This window comes from Malania oleifera, chromosome 4 (assembly GCF_029873635.1).
Source record: "Malania oleifera isolate guangnan ecotype guangnan chromosome 4, ASM2987363v1, whole genome shotgun sequence".
Lineage (NCBI taxonomy): Eukaryota > Viridiplantae > Streptophyta > Magnoliopsida > Santalales > Ximeniaceae > Malania > Malania oleifera.
The window spans coordinates 25,491,859-25,510,092 of NC_080420.1; the positions used below are offsets into that span (position 1 = coordinate 25,491,859).

The 18,234-nt window shown below is 37.0% G+C and overlaps 1 protein-coding gene across 3 annotated transcripts in view; it reads right to left on the reverse strand.

Annotated features, from left to right (window-relative positions):
- The window catches only part of LOC131153586 (mediator of RNA polymerase II transcription subunit 25), a 109,527-nt gene that overhangs the window by 81,743 nt on the left and 9,550 nt on the right, over positions 1 to 18,234 (reverse strand). For all 3 annotated transcript variants that reach the window (XM_058105998.1, XM_058105999.1, XM_058105997.1), the window contains exon 2: positions 7,985 to 8,015. In XM_058105998.1, coding sequence (XP_057961981.1) covers positions 7,985 to 8,015 — 31 coding nt within the window. The remainder of the gene's footprint in view (positions 1 to 7,984; positions 8,016 to 18,234) is intronic.

Sequence of the window (18,234 nt, forward strand, 5' to 3'; positions counted from 1 at the left end):
CAAAAATCATATACAGTTTGTAATATCTCTTTCACCCTTTATGCAGATTCATTACTCTGTCTTCTCTAACCTACACTACTCCAACTCTCCGCTTCACCAATAAGAAGTATATTTACAATTGAACTCTCTCACAGTCTCACTATTACCTTTTAATATTTTTTTGATAACAAAAGAAGATGTATTAGATAGAGAAGAGAAATTACAATATGGGAGAGGATAGGAAGTCCTCTAAAAATTTAAATAAAAATAAAATAAAATAAAATAAATGAAGGAAAAAAATTATAACAAGAATCTACCAAAAAAGCCCCTTTTTTTAGACTCGATCCATCATAGTACCCCAAACACTTCAAATTAGCTAGTTCCCCCTGGCTCTTTTGGCCCTACCTTTATACCATTGAGTTGAATTTTGTTTCCTCCAGAGGATCAAACGGCCATAAATCCATCTTATCCAACAATCGCTGAGCTTCTAAATCCTTCCCAAAAATCTCCTCCACAGGGGTAAGCAAAAGTCCATCCTTAACCTATTGCTTATTATCCATTCCACCATCCTCAAGTATAGAAATCCCCTCCAAACCTTTCATCAAAGATGGAGGCACATAAGATAAATCCCCAAGTAAATCAAAAGAATCAGAACTATATCCATATTCTTCATTAATCTCATCCAAAAGCAACCCTCCATCACAATCAAACTCATTAACGACTTCACTATCATTATCCGTAATATCCCTTGTTTCTTCTTCTCCATACCTTTGCTACCCCTCTCATTAGTTTCACTCTTTCCTTTTTTGATTAGCAAAACAAGAACATATTAGCAAGGCATCAAGGGGATGCCAACTCGTGGTACAAAACATCAACCACTCTGAAGAGTGTCACCGACATCATGGATTACAAAACGATCACCAACAAATTTCCCACTAAGTTAGCTAGAGACAACAGTAATCCATTGGGCTTTGTAGGTTTGGAGAGAATTAGATGAATCTTTGAAGGCTCTCTTATTTCTTTCATTCCAAGCACACCAAAAGATGGCGAAAGGGGTGAGGTTCAAAGCCTCGCTACTCCTTTTTGGATTTAATGCCTTTCCAAGCCCAACCCACTGATGCTCGGCCAAGGAAAGAGCCATTCGACAAGTTCCTTGTCCAAGGGCAGTGAAGAAGAATATAGTTAACTGATTCTATGTCAGTCATACACTGAAAACACCAATTCATGACTGTAAGCCCTCTTATCTATAGATTGTTAAGGATTAAAATATTTCCATGTATGGACTCCCAAGCAAAAAAGGCAACTTTTGAAGGGGTTGTTGTCATCCAAATGTGAATCCAAGGGGAGTTACTGCAATTTTGTTCCCAACGATGAGAGCTTCTTATATAAAGATTTAACAGTGAAAATGCCATTTTTGCCCAAAGCCCATTTTGGCTCGCTGGGGGATGTTTTGATGACGGAATTTGTATAGAAATCTATAGAAGTCAAAGAGTGTGAAGTTCCCAATCTGCCATGTTCCTTGTAAAAGGTATGTCCTAGAAAATTCCCTGATCAATGATTTGATGATGATGACTAATAAGGCATTTCGGTCACAAGCCCCGTTGTAGATGGAAGGAAATGTAGCTCTAAGATTGCGATTCTCATGCCACACATTATGCAAAAAGTAAACATTGGCCCATTCCCCACTTGAAGCGTCACAAATTGGAAACACTCATCCCATCCTTTCCTGATGAATTTCTATACACCCACTCCATAGGGACCTCTTCCATTGTGAGTTGTCCAATCATTGTGCTCAAGCCCATATTTAGGAACAGTAATATTCCACCAAATGTGATCATTCTCCTTCATGAATCTCCATAACCACTTCCCGACCAGGGGGGGGGGGGGGGGGGGGGTTTTTTGAAAGTAAGGAGGGATTTCAATCCCAAACCTCCCGAAGAAATGTGTTGTTTGATCACTTCCCATCTAGCAAGGTGATATTTAAACTCCTCCCGTATGCTTCCCGAAAGAAATCTTCTCTAAATTCCCTCCAATCACCAAGCGACTGAGGCCAGTAAGGGAAGGAGAGACGAGAAGTAAATTGGAATATTCGTCAAAGTGCTTTGAATAAAAGTGAGTCTACCTCCTTTTGATAAGAAATTTCTTTCCCATCCGGCCAATCTCCTTTCAAACTTTTCAACAATAGGGCCCCAGACTCCTTTATCTTTGAATTTGGCTCCGAGGGGGATACCAAGGTAATTAATGGGAAAGTTCTCATCCTGCAACCAAAAATACCAGCAAGGGAAGTCCCCCCCCCCCCCCTGTTCTCCCCAATTGGAATAAGCTCACTTTTGCCAAGGTTCACTTTCAGGCTTGAGGCGACCTCAAAACCTAACAAAATGCATCGGAGGTTGAGGATATGGAGGGGATTATCTTCACAAAAAATAAAAGTATCATCTAAGAAAAGAAGATGAGAAACTTCTTAAGCCTTCCATTTCTGCCCACCTTGAGACCTCTAAAGATTCCTCGTTCAGTAGCTTTCATCAACATGAAGCTAAGCACCTCCACAAACAAAATAAAGAGGAAAGGGGACAAGGGATCTCCTTGTCTCAAGCCTCTTGAGGATTGAAAGAAATCAAAAGGGCAGCCATTTATGAGCACTGAGAAGGTTGGGGCCTTGATGCATTAAGCAATCCAACTACACCATAACTCCCCAAAGCCCATTTTCCTAAGGAGATAAAGAAGGATGTTCCAATCGACATGATCAAATGCTTTCTCCATATCTTGCACACTCTTCCCCTTTTCCCTCCTTCAAGTACGCATCCACCACTTCATTAGCAATAAGGGCAGCATCCATAATCTGTCTTCCAGCACAAAATCATGTTGATCCTGAACAATGACTTCTAGCATTGCTTTTTTGAACTTTTCAGCAAGTACTTTGGCAATGATTTCATAAATGCTTCCCACCAAGCTAATGGGGCAAAATCATTGATGTTAGCAGCCCCAACTTCATTTGGGACAAGAGTGACAAAGGTGGTATTTATGCAATTGACAAATATTCTTGATCTATGGAACTCTTCGAACATGTTTAACAAATCATGTTTGAGGAGGCTCCAATTAGCATGAAAGAAAGCCAAGGTGAAACCATCCAATCCAAGTGCTTTATCCCCATTTCAATTTTTAATAGCTTGGAGGACTTCTACTTCTTCAAAAGGTCTCTCAAGCCACCCTACAGAGGAAGGATTGAGAAATCTAAAATTGATATCATCCATTGCAGGTCTCCAAGCCTCCGGTTCAATGTAGAGGTCTTTATAAAAATCATAAATTCCTTTCCTAAAATCCTCTTCCCCAATTAGGGTGATTTCCCCAATTTCAATGCTAGAAAATGTGTCACTTCTATGGTGAACGTTCGCTTCCAATGAAAGAACTTTGTATTACAATCTCCAACTCTGAGCCATAGAGCTCTCGATTTCTGCTTCCAAGATATCTCATCTAAATTAAAAACCTCCTTCAATTCCTTCTTAAGCATACCTCCTTTTTACTCTCTGGTCATCATAACCTTGGATTAGTTCTTGCTCATCAATCTCTTTGATGCCATCAAGGATAATAATCTTCTCTTGGGCATTCCCAAAGGTGTTTCGGCTCCATATCTTTAGCTTTTCTTTTCCATTCAACTTTACGACAAGTACAAAACAAGTCTTCCCCATGACAAGAATAGAAGACTACCAAGTTCTCATTAGTTCCTGGAAACCATCATGTTTTAACCACATATTCTCGAAGCGAAATGGGGTTGGCCCCATTTAAACACCCCCCCCCCCCCCCCCAGGTGTCAAAAGAGATAGGGAAATGATCTAAGATGGGCCTAGGAAGTAGACTCTGAATCACATGAAGAAACTGATGTTCCAATTCAACCAAAATTATGAACCTATCGATCCTTGAAAAGGAAAAGCAGCTCCCAAGAGTTGGACAAAGTGACGTTGCCACCAAGGAGAGGGAGATCAATAAGGCCATTCACATTGATAAAGTCAAGGAATTCTCTCATGCTATTGGTCTCAAGCCTACCCCCACCCACTCCTTTTTTTTATCTTTTCTGTTGATACACAATCATATCGAATAATCCAAGGAGCATCCCATCTACTCCTAATCTTAAAGAGCTCATTCCAAAAAAGAGGCCTACGGGGTACTTCGCCTAGGCCATACACCCCTGTGAAAATCCATTGAAAGATATCGTTTGCACTTTTGAAGAAACAACAGGCTAGGAAAGAGTTTATGGAGTGGTCCAACAATTCCACAACACTCTTCCACAAGCCTAGTATACCCCTTGAGCTACCAACTACTCCAAGGGATATCCAATCACATGCATCTTGGACCCAGAGGTCATTGATCAAGGGTTGCACCATCATCTCCACCTTCGTTTCTTGCAAGCACACCACATTTCCCCTCCATACTTTAGGAAGGGACTTGATCACACTCCTCTTGGCTTTGTCATTGAGACCCCTCACATTCCAAGAAATGATTTTTCTTATCATGATTTAACACAAAGGCTCTGACTACTACATGCCTTTTCCATTTCTGAGCATCCTCCTATTTTTCCATGGCTCATTATACATTTCATGCACTTTAAACTCCTATTGAGTCCCAACTTTTTGATACTTCCCACATTGCTCCTCCTTTCCCCTCCTCTTTCTTTCAATATCCTCAAACAACTATAAGGCTCTATCCTCAAACCCTTCGAAGGGCACGTCTATGATTTTTCTTACCAATTTCAGCTTCCAAAGAACCCAAACAAATACCCAATTCTTGAATTGAGCATTGCATGAGTCCAAGTCATTCACAGTTTCAAAATTGGGCCTATCAACCAAATCCTCAAAAGTTCGGATTGGCACACAAAGTCATGGCTAGTAGCCTAGTACTAGGGGCTAGGACAAGGGCTAGTCTTCTAGGATCATTTGGAGAATTAGGGGGTTCCTACACCAAAACCGACTCCTCATGAGTTGCATATGCCTGTGAGGGGAGGTCTTGAAGGGGGACAGCCTTCCAAAAGTGGACTACGTTTTTGGCAGCTTCAAAAGGACCATCATACAGCTCAAAGGGAGAAAAGGAGTTGGTATTGGACTTTGAGTAGTCAAGTGGGATTGCAATGCCGAAAAATATCCCTATATTTGTAGATCCAAGGCCCAAGTTAAGGCCAATACCAACATCCTCAAACGAGACGAAGGCTTTGGGACTACCTTTATCAAGTTTTAGGAAATCCAATGAGTCACCCCACAACACTCGCTAAAGATCATATGCTCTTACTCGACTTCCCCACCACTTGTGGGTTGGGTGTCAAGCCACCACTCAATAATAGACTCAAAATACTTGCCACAATGGCAAGGGCACAAGGGAGCTAATCTGTTGAAATTGGGTTCAAATACAATGGGAAGGTTGTCCGCTTTTGAAGATATTGAGCCTTCTTTGTGGGCGAAAAAACACATCGGCCCAGCTTGGCTATCAGGAGGAGATCTTTATCCATCCCTTGGATTCAAACCCCTCTAGAAATGCAAGAGTTCTCCAACCACCACTGCTGGACTTCATAAGGGCAAGGTAGTTCCTAAACTTGTTTAAGTTCAGCTTCGAAATGAGGGTTCTATCCTTGTTCATTGCTCGGCGAAACCAATAATTTGTCTAGGGTGCAAACGAATTTCTCCCAAACATAAATTGGGACTTCCTCCTTCTAAGACTAGGCCTACTTCCTTTCAACCACCAATGTGTTTCCCATCCCTCGACATCACATCAAGATAGGCAGCAAACATAGAACCAAGCCAAAGAAGCTTGCAAACCAAGAATGAGCTTGCAAAACCGAGGAAGGAGAAGCTAACAAACCAGTCACAGAGTTGACCAATAGCAAGCAAGCGAGCACTAAAAAACCAGAGAGAAAGGTTGAGGAGGACAGCCCAGAAAGAGACAAACACAGAGGACTGCTCAAACTGGGGCGTGAAGAAAGGAGATAGCTACTCGAGTGTGACGAACAACAATGATGAGGGTAAGGAGAGGACTAGGGCTTGTGGCAAGAGGTTGAGGAGAGGATTGCTCAAGTTGAGGTCAAGCGAGAGAGAAGCTGAGGTTGAGCAAGAGGGGAGTTGAGATCAAGCAAGGGAGAAATTGTGATTGAGCACATGGGGAGTCTAGATCGGAAAAGGGTTTTCCAGTTCAGACGAAGCACGAGCAAAGAACCTCCACTGTTGACGACAAGGGGAGATAATGAAGGGAAGCTACTAAGGGTAATAGGTGAAGGAGTTCAGCTTTGAGTAGCATCTCGACCTGAGATCGCTTTTTCGTTCACGACAATCAAATATCAGCTTAAAAAGAGAAAATCTTTGTAGTTTTGTTTGAAGAAAATAGCAAATCTTAAAACAACGTTACAAACCTAGAAGAATTTTGTGTTGATTTGAAACCGAGGATTTGTTGACATTCTCTTCTTCCATCAGGTGCTCTTTAGTGATAATCTAAAGTATGGTTACAATGCTGCAACTAGGAAGTATAAGGATTTGATGGCTGAAAGGATTATTGATCCAACGAAGGTAAAGCTTCTCTACCATTTTGAGATGTCTCTAATTTCACCTTTTGAACACTTGGATCTTCTGCAATACAGAACTTTCTTTTTGTACCTCTTCTTACAACTTTGGCACTATTCCACCAAAACCACCTTCCAACAAGCTTAAACCTTCTAGCTCCTAAACTCATAAGATTTGGTTCCTATATCAAAAGATCCCCCCCCCCCCCACCCCCCAAAAAAAAACTGATCATTTTTCCTTTGAATCATGTTAACACCAGCTTCTAGGTCAATAATATCCCCTTTATCAGCAGCCATCACTGGAGACTCACTTGTAGTTCTCTCCTTTGTGCAAATTTCCAGTAGGGGCATCAACCAAACTCCCAGAGTTAATTGATTCAAGTTTGGCTTTCACCAACTCTTGTCCTCCAAGCTTTGCTTACCTGAAATCTCTTCCCAGTGAAGAGGAGGTGGTCGCCAACTCTTTTCCAATTGCAAAACATTATAGAGGAATTGGGCCTACTTCAGAGAGGGAAATGAGTCCATAGACTGCCCACTTAAAAAATAACATAAGGTATGGGTCGGATTGTTACTGGGTCCAACTTTCCGAGAAAGAGAAATAGAATGAACCTATTGCGGAGAGGCCTTTCTAAAATAACACAGAAAACCATTACACGGGTTAGATTGATGGGCCTAAGTTGGAGGCTTGTTTAACTCCATATTATCTTGAGCACAATGGGCCTCCTTAACTATTGGGCTGACACTTGGGCCCAATCCAAGCCAAAACCAAAAGAAATTAGGTTAACCATCAAATATTATAATTATTGTTTGTGTTAATAACAACAAAAAGTTCTATGAACTTTTAAACATAAGGGCAAAAGACACTGACCACCCATGAGGTTTGGCAAAAAGACAATGACCTCCCCTGACGTTTCAAGAATTTCAAGGATCTTCCCTGAGGTAACAAACACTCCCTCGTATTTTGCAAAAAGACAAGTTTGTTTAGGAGAGGTCTTTGTCTTTTTGGCAAACCCCAAGGGAGGATTGTGGTATTTTTTAAACCTCATGGGAGGTCTATGGCATTTTTGAAACCTCAAGGGTGATCTTTGTCTTTTTGTCAAACCACAAGGGAGGTGTCTTTTGCCCTAAAAATAATAATAGAAGTTGTTTAAAAATGGACCTAGTTGTTAAATATTTTTTTATTCATATTTTTTAATAGTGGATTACCTGCATCTTTGTAACATATATACATAATGCTGACAGCTCTGTTTCAACCATTGGTTTGACCCACTGGTTCAATCAACCTGCCAGCCTAGTTGCCTCCAAGTTGGCTACTAGTCCAAGTTTTATAACCATGATGCTATATGATTAAGCCTCAAAATTCAAAGACATAAGCCACAAATATTACGTCTAATTCTTTAGAAGAAGCCCTCACTGACATGAAAAAAATGCTGCAAATGTCATCACCGCAAGAAGAGACATGTCACATACCTGTCCTGTCAACTCATTACCACAAAAACACCTGCAAAATATCACAATAAACTGCAATGATTATAGAATAAATGTATGAAATGCCATCATAAAAATCCAATAAATAATTTAAAAACAAAATATAAATGTAATATGACACGAGGAAACTGAATCTAATTTTCAAACGAAAAAATTAAGCTACAATCTTAATCTTTTCGTTATTTAGTACAGCTGCATATATTTGGTCAACTTTAGCTACAGCACTGAATAAACTTTCCTCATGGTTCCCTAATGTTATAGTTTTCCATAGAAGTTTGTTAATGTTTGGACAACTGTCAATTTTGCATACAGAATTCTGCACAAAACTAATTTTATATTAATGGACAATGTTTAAGGAAAACTATGTCTGCATTAATAAGATTGCCCCTACACAGAACCCAGGTGTCAAAATTTACAACACTTGATAATCCATGCCACATAGCTACTATATTGAAGAGGGCAATTCTTGCACATATAGCTCCATTTCAAAATCTTTCATTCAAGATAAGAAAATTCTCATGTTGTTCTCTCTTGGGGATGCACTCATTCTTGAGAAAAAAGGGAGAAATTAAGATTCCAACAGTAGTGGGCAAGAATTATGCAGAAAAGGCAGAATGTCAAGTTGCAACATGGGATTCTACTTGCATCGACTTTCTAAGAATACATCCCAAGTTTCAACAAAGTACCAGATATAGCGGTGCACTCCAACAGCTTCATTCTTGATTCTAGACTTCAAGTCGGTGAAAATCAATGAGTTCTTTCCAACTTCTCAAAACAAAAGTTGCAATTTCAAGCCATCTTATTAAAATGATAAAATAAAAAACAAAGAAATTCCAGTTTACTCCACCTGCAATGGGTTACTGACAGTTTTTTTTCATTAAATAATCAACATGACATAATGAGAGCCTAAGAAGTAATTGTGCATCTGAAGGCATTACAGTTTGCAGGGATTAACTGCAAAGGAACATTCTTTTAGCTGTTCAAAACATGGCTCTAAACACCGGTAGCAGGTAGCATACTGGGTGTAGCGGGAGCAGGAGTCGTGGATGTTACATAACTGCAAGCAGATGTGTAACAGCCATGGATTTTATTTTTTTCAAGACAATGTTTAAAAGGCTCAATCCAGGTTCACCTTGAAGCTTGCCTCAAGCCAAGGCATGCCTAAAACACCTTGAAACTCAATCTAAAACACCAAATTCCAAAAATCTATAGCATTATATGTTGAGCCTTACACATTTGATCAAAAACACACCTTGTTTAGTTAAGGCTTACACATTTTGGGAGTGTGATTCTCAAGTTAGATTTGGCTAGAAATTTTAACTACATATTAATAGAAAAGGAATGTCATAATATGAGTTGATTTCTAAAACTCTTGAGCCACAATCGTTCCAAAATAATTGACAGTTGTATCTTAGATCATGAAACTAATTTGAACTTTGTAGTAATGATTTAAATCATGAAATCAAGTGAGCAATTTTTGAATGTCCAACAAGTAGTTCCATATTGTTTTCGCGATTTTCTTAAATTTTTTTCTTTGTTTTTAAAATATATGTAATTTATTGGCGTATTTTTATCTTTAAAAAAAAATTCTCAAAAGGCTTATGCCTCAATGCCTTAACACCTACACCTCGCCTCTAAAGGGGTTAAAACACCTCGCCTTACACCTTCACCTTTTAAAACATTGTTTCAAACACACACAATCTTATGTTTGTTAGTTTATTTGCATGCTTTAAGCTCTTAACCCTACTTAAAAAGAGTTTTGGTGCATTTCAGATCCTCTAGTTAAACTTCTAACATTGTTCAGTAAGGGTAATAAATTTTACATTTTTTTAAACCACTATTGACCAAAAAAACTGCATTTTTTACAATTTTTCTTTAATCATATGCATCATAAAATAATTAATAAAACAAAACACATTAAACACTCCATTAATATATTAAACACAAATGATACAAAAAATTAAACAACTTCTGTTTATAAGATTATATGTTGTAATAAAGTACCAACAACTTGAGCACAACAAAAAACTATAAAAGAAATGAAGGTTGAAGTTGAAAACTATAGAAAAGAAATATCAAATTATTAATATTATCAAAAAAAAATTAACAAAATAGAGTACATAAACTTGTTAATTAATGCATCTCGTGTATATTAATTAAAATAAATAATTTTTGTTTCATTACCATCCTCATTATAATCTTCTCACCCTCTCTTCAAAGCTTATCCAATGATTTATGAAAGGAGAAAAAAGAAAAATGTGAAGAAAAAGCTTAAAAAATAAAATAAAATTATTTTTTTTTTTGCAGTAACAGTTCTATCGCAGTCATAATGGTAGTGGTACGTAATGCTACTACGGCTATTAATTTTCTTCCCACCTATTTAGCAATCATTGCATAATGGTCATGAGTCATGACTGCCATTTAAAACTTCAGAAGTTCTAAACTAGCTACAAATGCTCCTCCCAGCTTCTGTGTCGGCTCACCCTCCACGGCCCCAATTTTATTTTAGGACTAGGTCATAAAAATGTTGCAAAAAAATAAAAATAAAAAATAAAAATAAAGTTCTCTAAAAATTTTTCATTTCATCAAGATTAGGCCCACACAGGGATGAAGGAACCTTAACTCATTCAACTACTTTCCATTTAGCTTACTTCTCATCTCTAGTGTCCAATGTCCATCACAAAAATTGAAGAAAATCCATAAAGGTATTTTTTAAAATGTGTAGGGAATTGGGACACAAAAAAAAATTAAAAAAATAATTAGTTAACTTTATTTTTTTACAATAAAAGAAAGTGTATTAGATTGAGAAAGAGAAGTTACAATGTAAGAGGACAAGAAATCTGCCCAAGAAAATAAAACAGAAAATACAAAAAAGAAGGAAAAAAGAAAAACAATAAAAATAAAAATAAAAATAAAAATAAAGCAATAAGCAAAAACAGCAATTAACCAAGACAATCCCTTTCCATCGTAATTCACCAAGCAGTTAAGATTTTCCGGCTCAATCCAACCATTCTTCACTAACCCTTCTTTGCTTTGTGCTTACCCCTAACAAAGCGCACATTCGTCCTTCCAGCATCACACATTTTTAAATCCAGTTTATCCAATATCTCTTGGGCTTCTAAATCCTTCCTAGGAATCACCTCTACTAGTGTCGGTAAAATTCCATCAATGCACTGCATGTTATTCATTGGTTTCAAAAATAGAAACCCTCCAATCCTTTAGGGGGGCTAGAATGAAATACTATAGGTCCCCGAGATCATCACAGGAATCAGAAACATAACCATTTTGTTCTCAAATCTCACCCAACAACAAACCCTCATGACACTTAAACTCACTTAAGTCATCACTATTATTATCTGAAAAATCTCCCTATTTCTTAACCTCCTTTCCTTTGCAAACTCCTTTACATCCTATATCCTTCCTCTTCTCTAGTGCATCTTCCGCGATACTGAACTCCCCTGCAGAATATCTCCTTATTTTGGCCTTATCTCACCACATTGCTCTCTCTTCTCTTCATATAATTTCTTCATTTCTGAACCCATCAGAGCAGTATTCTGACAAGCTTAAACCTTCGGGCCCTTAGATTTTTCAAAATTAAAACCTGAAACATCATATTTTGTACCCAATCCATCCACTATTTTTCTATTTATCATGGATATACCAGCCTCAAACCCCACTGCGAAACCAATATCAAGCACTGATCTAATGCTTTAGTTATTATTGACAATTTCTTCCCGGTCTGTTCTGAAACCATACTAAAAACATCCTAGTAACACACTGAATGCTGAATCACTTTCGATTTGTCTTGAAGAGCTGAGAAGGGAGTTTGGAATTCATTAATTGGTTGTATATCCACCTCCCCCTCATCTGGCTTCTGCAAGTGGCTAGGGAAATGAACCAGATAGATGATAGGATCAGGCATGGGCATCCATAACCTTGCATTGGGCCTCCTTTGAGGCAATACCCAATTGAGTATTCCCCTGTTGGGGGCATCCCTCTTTAGAAGCTGAAGAGAGGCCCATAGCTTTATTTTTTAAACAATATGCATGTTCCATTAAATGGCCCAAATTTGCTAAAAAAGAAGCCCCACCTTTCTCACATACTGGCTCAAGTCCAAAATGAGAGCCAGCCATCCCAGCCCAAACTTCTTACCCTCATCTTCCCCAATGCAACCCTAGTCGTCTCTTCAACACTTGCAGTGACTACTGGAGACCTCCTTATGGATACAATCCTCTGGATGACCAACTAAAATCGTCACTCCAGATTCCTTCAAATGCAAATCTCCCCCACACAGAAAACATAAGTTCTCTGATTTTGTACTGCTTACACAGCCTTCACCTACCTTCCCTTAGAAAGCCACCTCCCTCCATGATCTGGAAGCCGACAAGCTTGCAGTGCCTGCTCCTTCAAGCTCGGGACAAAACTCCTTCATGACATCACAGAACACATCCACAAAGCTTTACCATCCAATGCCATTTAAACATCCAAGAATGAACACTGAAAAATGCTTCCCTTTCCCCCCCTCAGCGCTAGCCCCAAAAACATCCCCACCCTTGTCCATCCAATCACCATCCAGCAAAGAATATTTCCTTTGTGAATATTTCTGGACCCCCCACCCAGATGAACGAAAGTTCACAATTCATCAGCAACCCATGAAGCTGCCTCCTTCAGAAGTTCAATCCACCTATTTCAAGAGATGTTCATGCAAAAAAATGGGGGTTGCCCTCCATCATCGAGTTTGTGCAAAAGTGAGGGAGTTGTTTCGAGAGAGAGAGAGAAGAGAGAGGCCCATCGTTGAGCAAAAACTCAAAAACTTTGAACTTCGAAAGAGAACTGATATAGATAAAAAAAAATACTGGCTAATAGAATTTATGCAAAAGCCAAAAGATAGGGAAAATGATGGCTTCAGATCCAATCATCAGCAACTATGAACAAGGTTCACAAGGAAAAAATGGGCTTGGAGTCAACAACGAAATCGAACTTATTTATGGTGAAATCTTTCCAGTTGCTTGTTTTCACAGATATTTCCCACAAGTAATTTGTTGCACACATGTACTAATGTTACCATTTGCATGCTTCATTGCTTGAATGGTGCCTTTAGAAAGACCCATGTTGGCTCATATTGCTTCGAGGACATGGACTGCATGGAGTCGTGAGTTCTGTATAAGATGACCAAGGAGTAAGAATGATCTACTACTCTTGTGCCTATATGCCAGCTTGAATAGAGCAATTTTTTTCTCCTTTTTATAAAGAAAGAGTACGATAGATTCCATAAAAGGCACCAAGGGATGCCAATCCATGTACAGATTTCATTTTACAACAAAAAACATAAAAATAAATAATTCTTTGACCATCTATATTACCGTCTCTAGAATGCCACAAAAAAAAAAAAAAAAGAAGGCGCTTCAACCACCCATTTTGGAGCTTAATGAGAAATGTTTCTTCTCCCTCATAAGCTCTCATACTACCTCCATGTCCAGAAAATAGTGAGAACAGTAAGTCTTGTACTCTAGTGACTCTACTACTCTTTGTACAAATACTCGCACCAAGCCGATCACATTACTCCTAAACAACCAAAGACTGCCCACGACACACCCAACATTAGAAGAGCCACTTCCCCCATAACTCCCTTGACCACCTACAGCAAAGAGGAAAAAGAACACGCTCAGCCTCATCTTGACACCGCACCTGTTTACCATGATCTTCCCTTTTCCTTGAATGCTTAAGGTTCTTCCCTAAGATGCTTCACAAAGAAATTCACTTTAGACTAGCATCTTTTCAGGAGAAACAGGACAAGCCCTGTCTCATATCCTCTCAATAGCCTCTTTATGGAAAGAGTTCACTTTAAGCTTAACTCCTACTGTAAGTCTACATCTAATCCCAATCCTACCTCTGCAAACCCAGAGTCTTCTCATACAAAAATTGAAAGAAGCTTGAAATAGCCTAGTTGGAAGACAACCAAGGGAGAACTTTAGATGCTTATATTGTAGCTATAACTTTAGATATTAAGATTTTTATTTTAGTTTGGAAATTTTTGGTTATTTTAGAAGTTTAATTAGTTTAGGTTTATTTTGTGCATTTGATATATTTTGGGTTTTTTTAATTATTTAGTCGTAATGTTGCATGTATAAGGACTCCATTTAAGTAATCGTATAACTACTCAGTTTAAGTACTATCTGGATCTCTCTCTATCTCTCTCTCTCATACTGTAGCTATAGCTTTAGATATTAAGATTTTTATTTAAGTTCAGAAATTTTGGGTTGTTATAAAATTTTAACTAATTTAGGTTTATTTAGTGCATTTGACGTATTTTGGGGTGTACTCATATTAGAACTCAATTTAAGTATGGTTCTCTCTCTCTCCATTTATTGTAGCTATTACTTTAAAATATTAAGTTTTTTATTTTAGTTTGGAAATTTTCAGTTATTTTAGAAGTTTAGTTAATTTAGGTTTATTTTGTTTGTCTCTCTCTCACTCACATATTGTAGCTATAGCTTTAGATATTAAAATTTTTTTTAGTTTGGAATTTTTTTGTTATTTTAAGAAGTTCAGTTAATTTTGGTTTATTTTGTTTATTTGAAGTATTTTGGGCATTTCTAAGTATTTTTTTTTAGTTGTAATGTTGGGTGTGTAAGTACTCATATAAGTACTCAGTTTTAATACTTTCTGGTTTCTCTGTACCGTTCTTCTTCTTTTATATTTCTCTTCTCCTTCTTTCTCTTTTGCTCCGTTAATTCTCTCTACTATGTTCTATAGCTCCATCTGTACTACATCAAATTTGGGGACACAGCCACTTTGATTTCATCCACAATCTTCCACTGCTTAAATTTCCCTGTAATATTCTCCAAAACAAGCACACAGAACCAACCCTTCAATCCAATTGTCTTTTACTATTACAAACTGTTGCCATAGATCCATGGTCTTAAATTTCCAAAAAAATTGTCAAAATTTCCATCAAAATTTCATCTTTCCACTGCCCTCAAAATCTAAATGGCAGCCAATTTCCATTTTGTGAAAAATTCACCAAAATTTCCACAAATCGTCCAAAATTTGCCCAGAACTTGAATTTCAGTGAAATTTGGAAGAATTTTAACCAAAAAAATAAAAATTCCTCAAAACTAAATTTTGAGATTTGAAACCCAAAAAGAAATTTCCTTTAATTAATTTTTTTTTTCATTGAAACTAAAGGACTCTATGTATGATAGCTTTTATACTTTTGAAATTAAATTGAAAATTAAAGTTGGATATTAGCTACAACTTTTTATTTGGTCAATTATATATAAATTATCTGTATTTTGTATATCAAATAATATCTAACTAATTTATAAATTTCATTTACTCTAATTGAATATGTTTAATATGATTGCTATATCACAGTTATTGCACCTTATACGCCACATATATTTCATCAATGTATTTTATTTTTAATATTTTAGTTCTAAATCTCAAAACCATCCTAGCATAATATCCTCACTTCTCTTCGAATCTTTTCCTAATTTCCACACCCATCTAAATTGCCTTGCAGCAAGCATAAACTTTTTAGCCCTTATTCTTATCAGGTTTGAATCCTGTACCAAAAGATTTCCCCCTTCACCCTTCACTTTTCCCTTGGATCTTGTCCACACCACCCTCTAGGTCCCCAGTAATACCCCTCTATTTTCAACAGAGATCACTAGAGACTTACTGTCTCCTCTACATGACTTTACTCTCTCACTAAGGTGCAGCAACATCAACCATACTCCCAGATTAGTAGATTTGAGTCTAGATTTCTCCATCAAGATAGCCATATTGAAAGCATTGAATAATCACAAATGCAACCACTTTTAAACACCACAAATGCAACCATAACATTTCAAAAACCCAAAATCTCATTTAAAAGATATAAGGGGGTCCATTTAACTTCTCCACTATTTTGTTTGCAACTATCCGTGCCACAGTTGTTAGAATCGTACGGTTCGCTATTGGGAATTTGGGATCGTACAATTCGAATCGAAAAGCAATAAATTGAGTCAAATTGCTAGAGGAATCGAGTTTAGAGCTGAATCGAAGATGAATCGAGCAATTCAGGCAGTGAATCAACTGCTGCACGTACATATTCTTGTCTCTCGTGGCACGTACATATCCGACTGCTTTAAAGGCCAATAACTAATTTTACCCCTATTTTTTCGCATGATTTTGTTAGTTGTGCCCTTTATGTAGCTTCTGCCCCAAAGAAGAGAGAAGAAACAAGACCTTTGGCCTTCCCTTCAGCACCCCTCTGTTCTCTCTTCATCATTCCTCTGTGCTCCGCTTCTGCCATTGAGATTGAGCTTCGAAGGACTACTAGTGTTCTACTCTATTGTTTTGTTCAGGCATAGAAGAAAGATAAGAGAACCAGAAGAGGGGTTGGCTGCACTTTGTGCCATTGAAGAACTAGTCAGCAGTTGTTTTTCTCGTGACAGGGAAGAAGCTGAGAAGACTCCATGCTGATAGGTAACTAATAACTTTATTTGGTTGCCTTCCTTCCCTTTTTTATTCATTTTTTATATTTTAATCAGTTTTCTTTATACTTATAATTTATTTCTTGTTTTTTCTACTTATTTTAGTTGTTGAAGTTTTAAACAAAGCCTATACATTAAAAAAAAGATATTTTTGCAATAAAGTTCAAATCTTTATTGTTTTTATGACACATTATCTAAAAATATAGTCTTAAAAACGACAAAGTTCAATTTTTATTAATATTTTCTTGTCTTGAATGATTGAATAATTCTCTTATTTTTTTAAAGGACGCAGAGACTTGTTAAATACTTAAATGTTAAATATATTGCATTTCCATCAACTATTCAACAATTAATAGTTTATAATAATGGACTATTCACTATTGAACTTTGTCATATTTTATAATATTCAATTATTCATTAATCATTATAGTATTATACTTATATTACATTATATATTAATATGCAAAATATGGAGTTATAAACTTATAATAAATTAGAAACTAAGTATTAAGTAATATAGTTATATTATTATATATAAAATATGGAGTTATAAACTTATAATAAATTAGAAACTAAGTATTAAGTAATATAGTTATATTATTATATGTTTATATAATTATATTATACTTCTTTAGTTGTTTCTTACTCTTTTTGAATATGTTATTATACTTCTAGTTCAAGTGCTACACCTAGAAAAAAGACTTCCAACACAAAGTGAAGATCCTACATGGGACCATTGTTCCCAAATCAATGAAAATAGGATGCACTTGAAGTGCAACTATTGTGGGCTTGAAAGATGGGGTGGCATAATTAGAATGGAGCATCATTTTGCAGGGGATCGTGATAATGTTGCTCCCAGAAAAAAGCGTCCAGAAGAGGTGAGGGAAAAATTTATGAATCTTTTGGAAGGAGTAAAACAAAAGAATATTGACAATGAAAAGGAATTTTTTTAAGAAGAGTTCAGAGAACAAGAACAAGAAGTTCAAATTATATGGTGGACAAAGACAAGGCACCATGAATGCTTTTGTAAGTAAGGGCAAAGGAGTAAAAGGGAAAGGGTTTAAGCAACCAACCTTGAATGCATTGGTGAAAAATAGGGAGCTGGTGATTCAAAGCATTTGCCAGTTTTTATATGGACATGCTTTACCATTCAACTTGGTCAAGAGTCCATTATTTGCTTATGGTTGGGGAATATGGAAAGGGATTGAAACTCCCAAGTTATCACAAGAATAGGCTCACATTTTTAAAGAAAGAAGTTGACAATGTCAAACAAATTATGGAAAATTATAAGAAAGAATAGGTAAAGACTGGATGTACTTTGATGACGGATGGATGGACCGACACAAAACAAAGGCATCTCACAAATTTTCTTGTTAGTAGTCCTAGTGTCACAGTTTTTCTCAAATCAATAGACTAGAAGTGTGGCGAAGGATGCTTATAAATTGTATGACTTGCTTGACTCATTAGTGGAAGAGATTGGAGGGGCAAATGTGGTTCAACTGGTGATGGATAGTGCCTCAGCTTATGTAGGTGCCAATGAGTTTTTAATGGAGATAAGAAACATATATTTTCGTCCATCTTTCATAATATTAGTCAAAAGGCCAAGGAGGTGTGTGTCTTCATTTACTGACACATACAAGTGCTTAAAATGTTTCGAGAGTTTTTTAGAAAAAATGAAATGAAGAGAGCTGGGGTTACAAGGTTTGCTACATCTTTTCTCACATTAAAAAGTTTTGATGAAAACAAACTTGC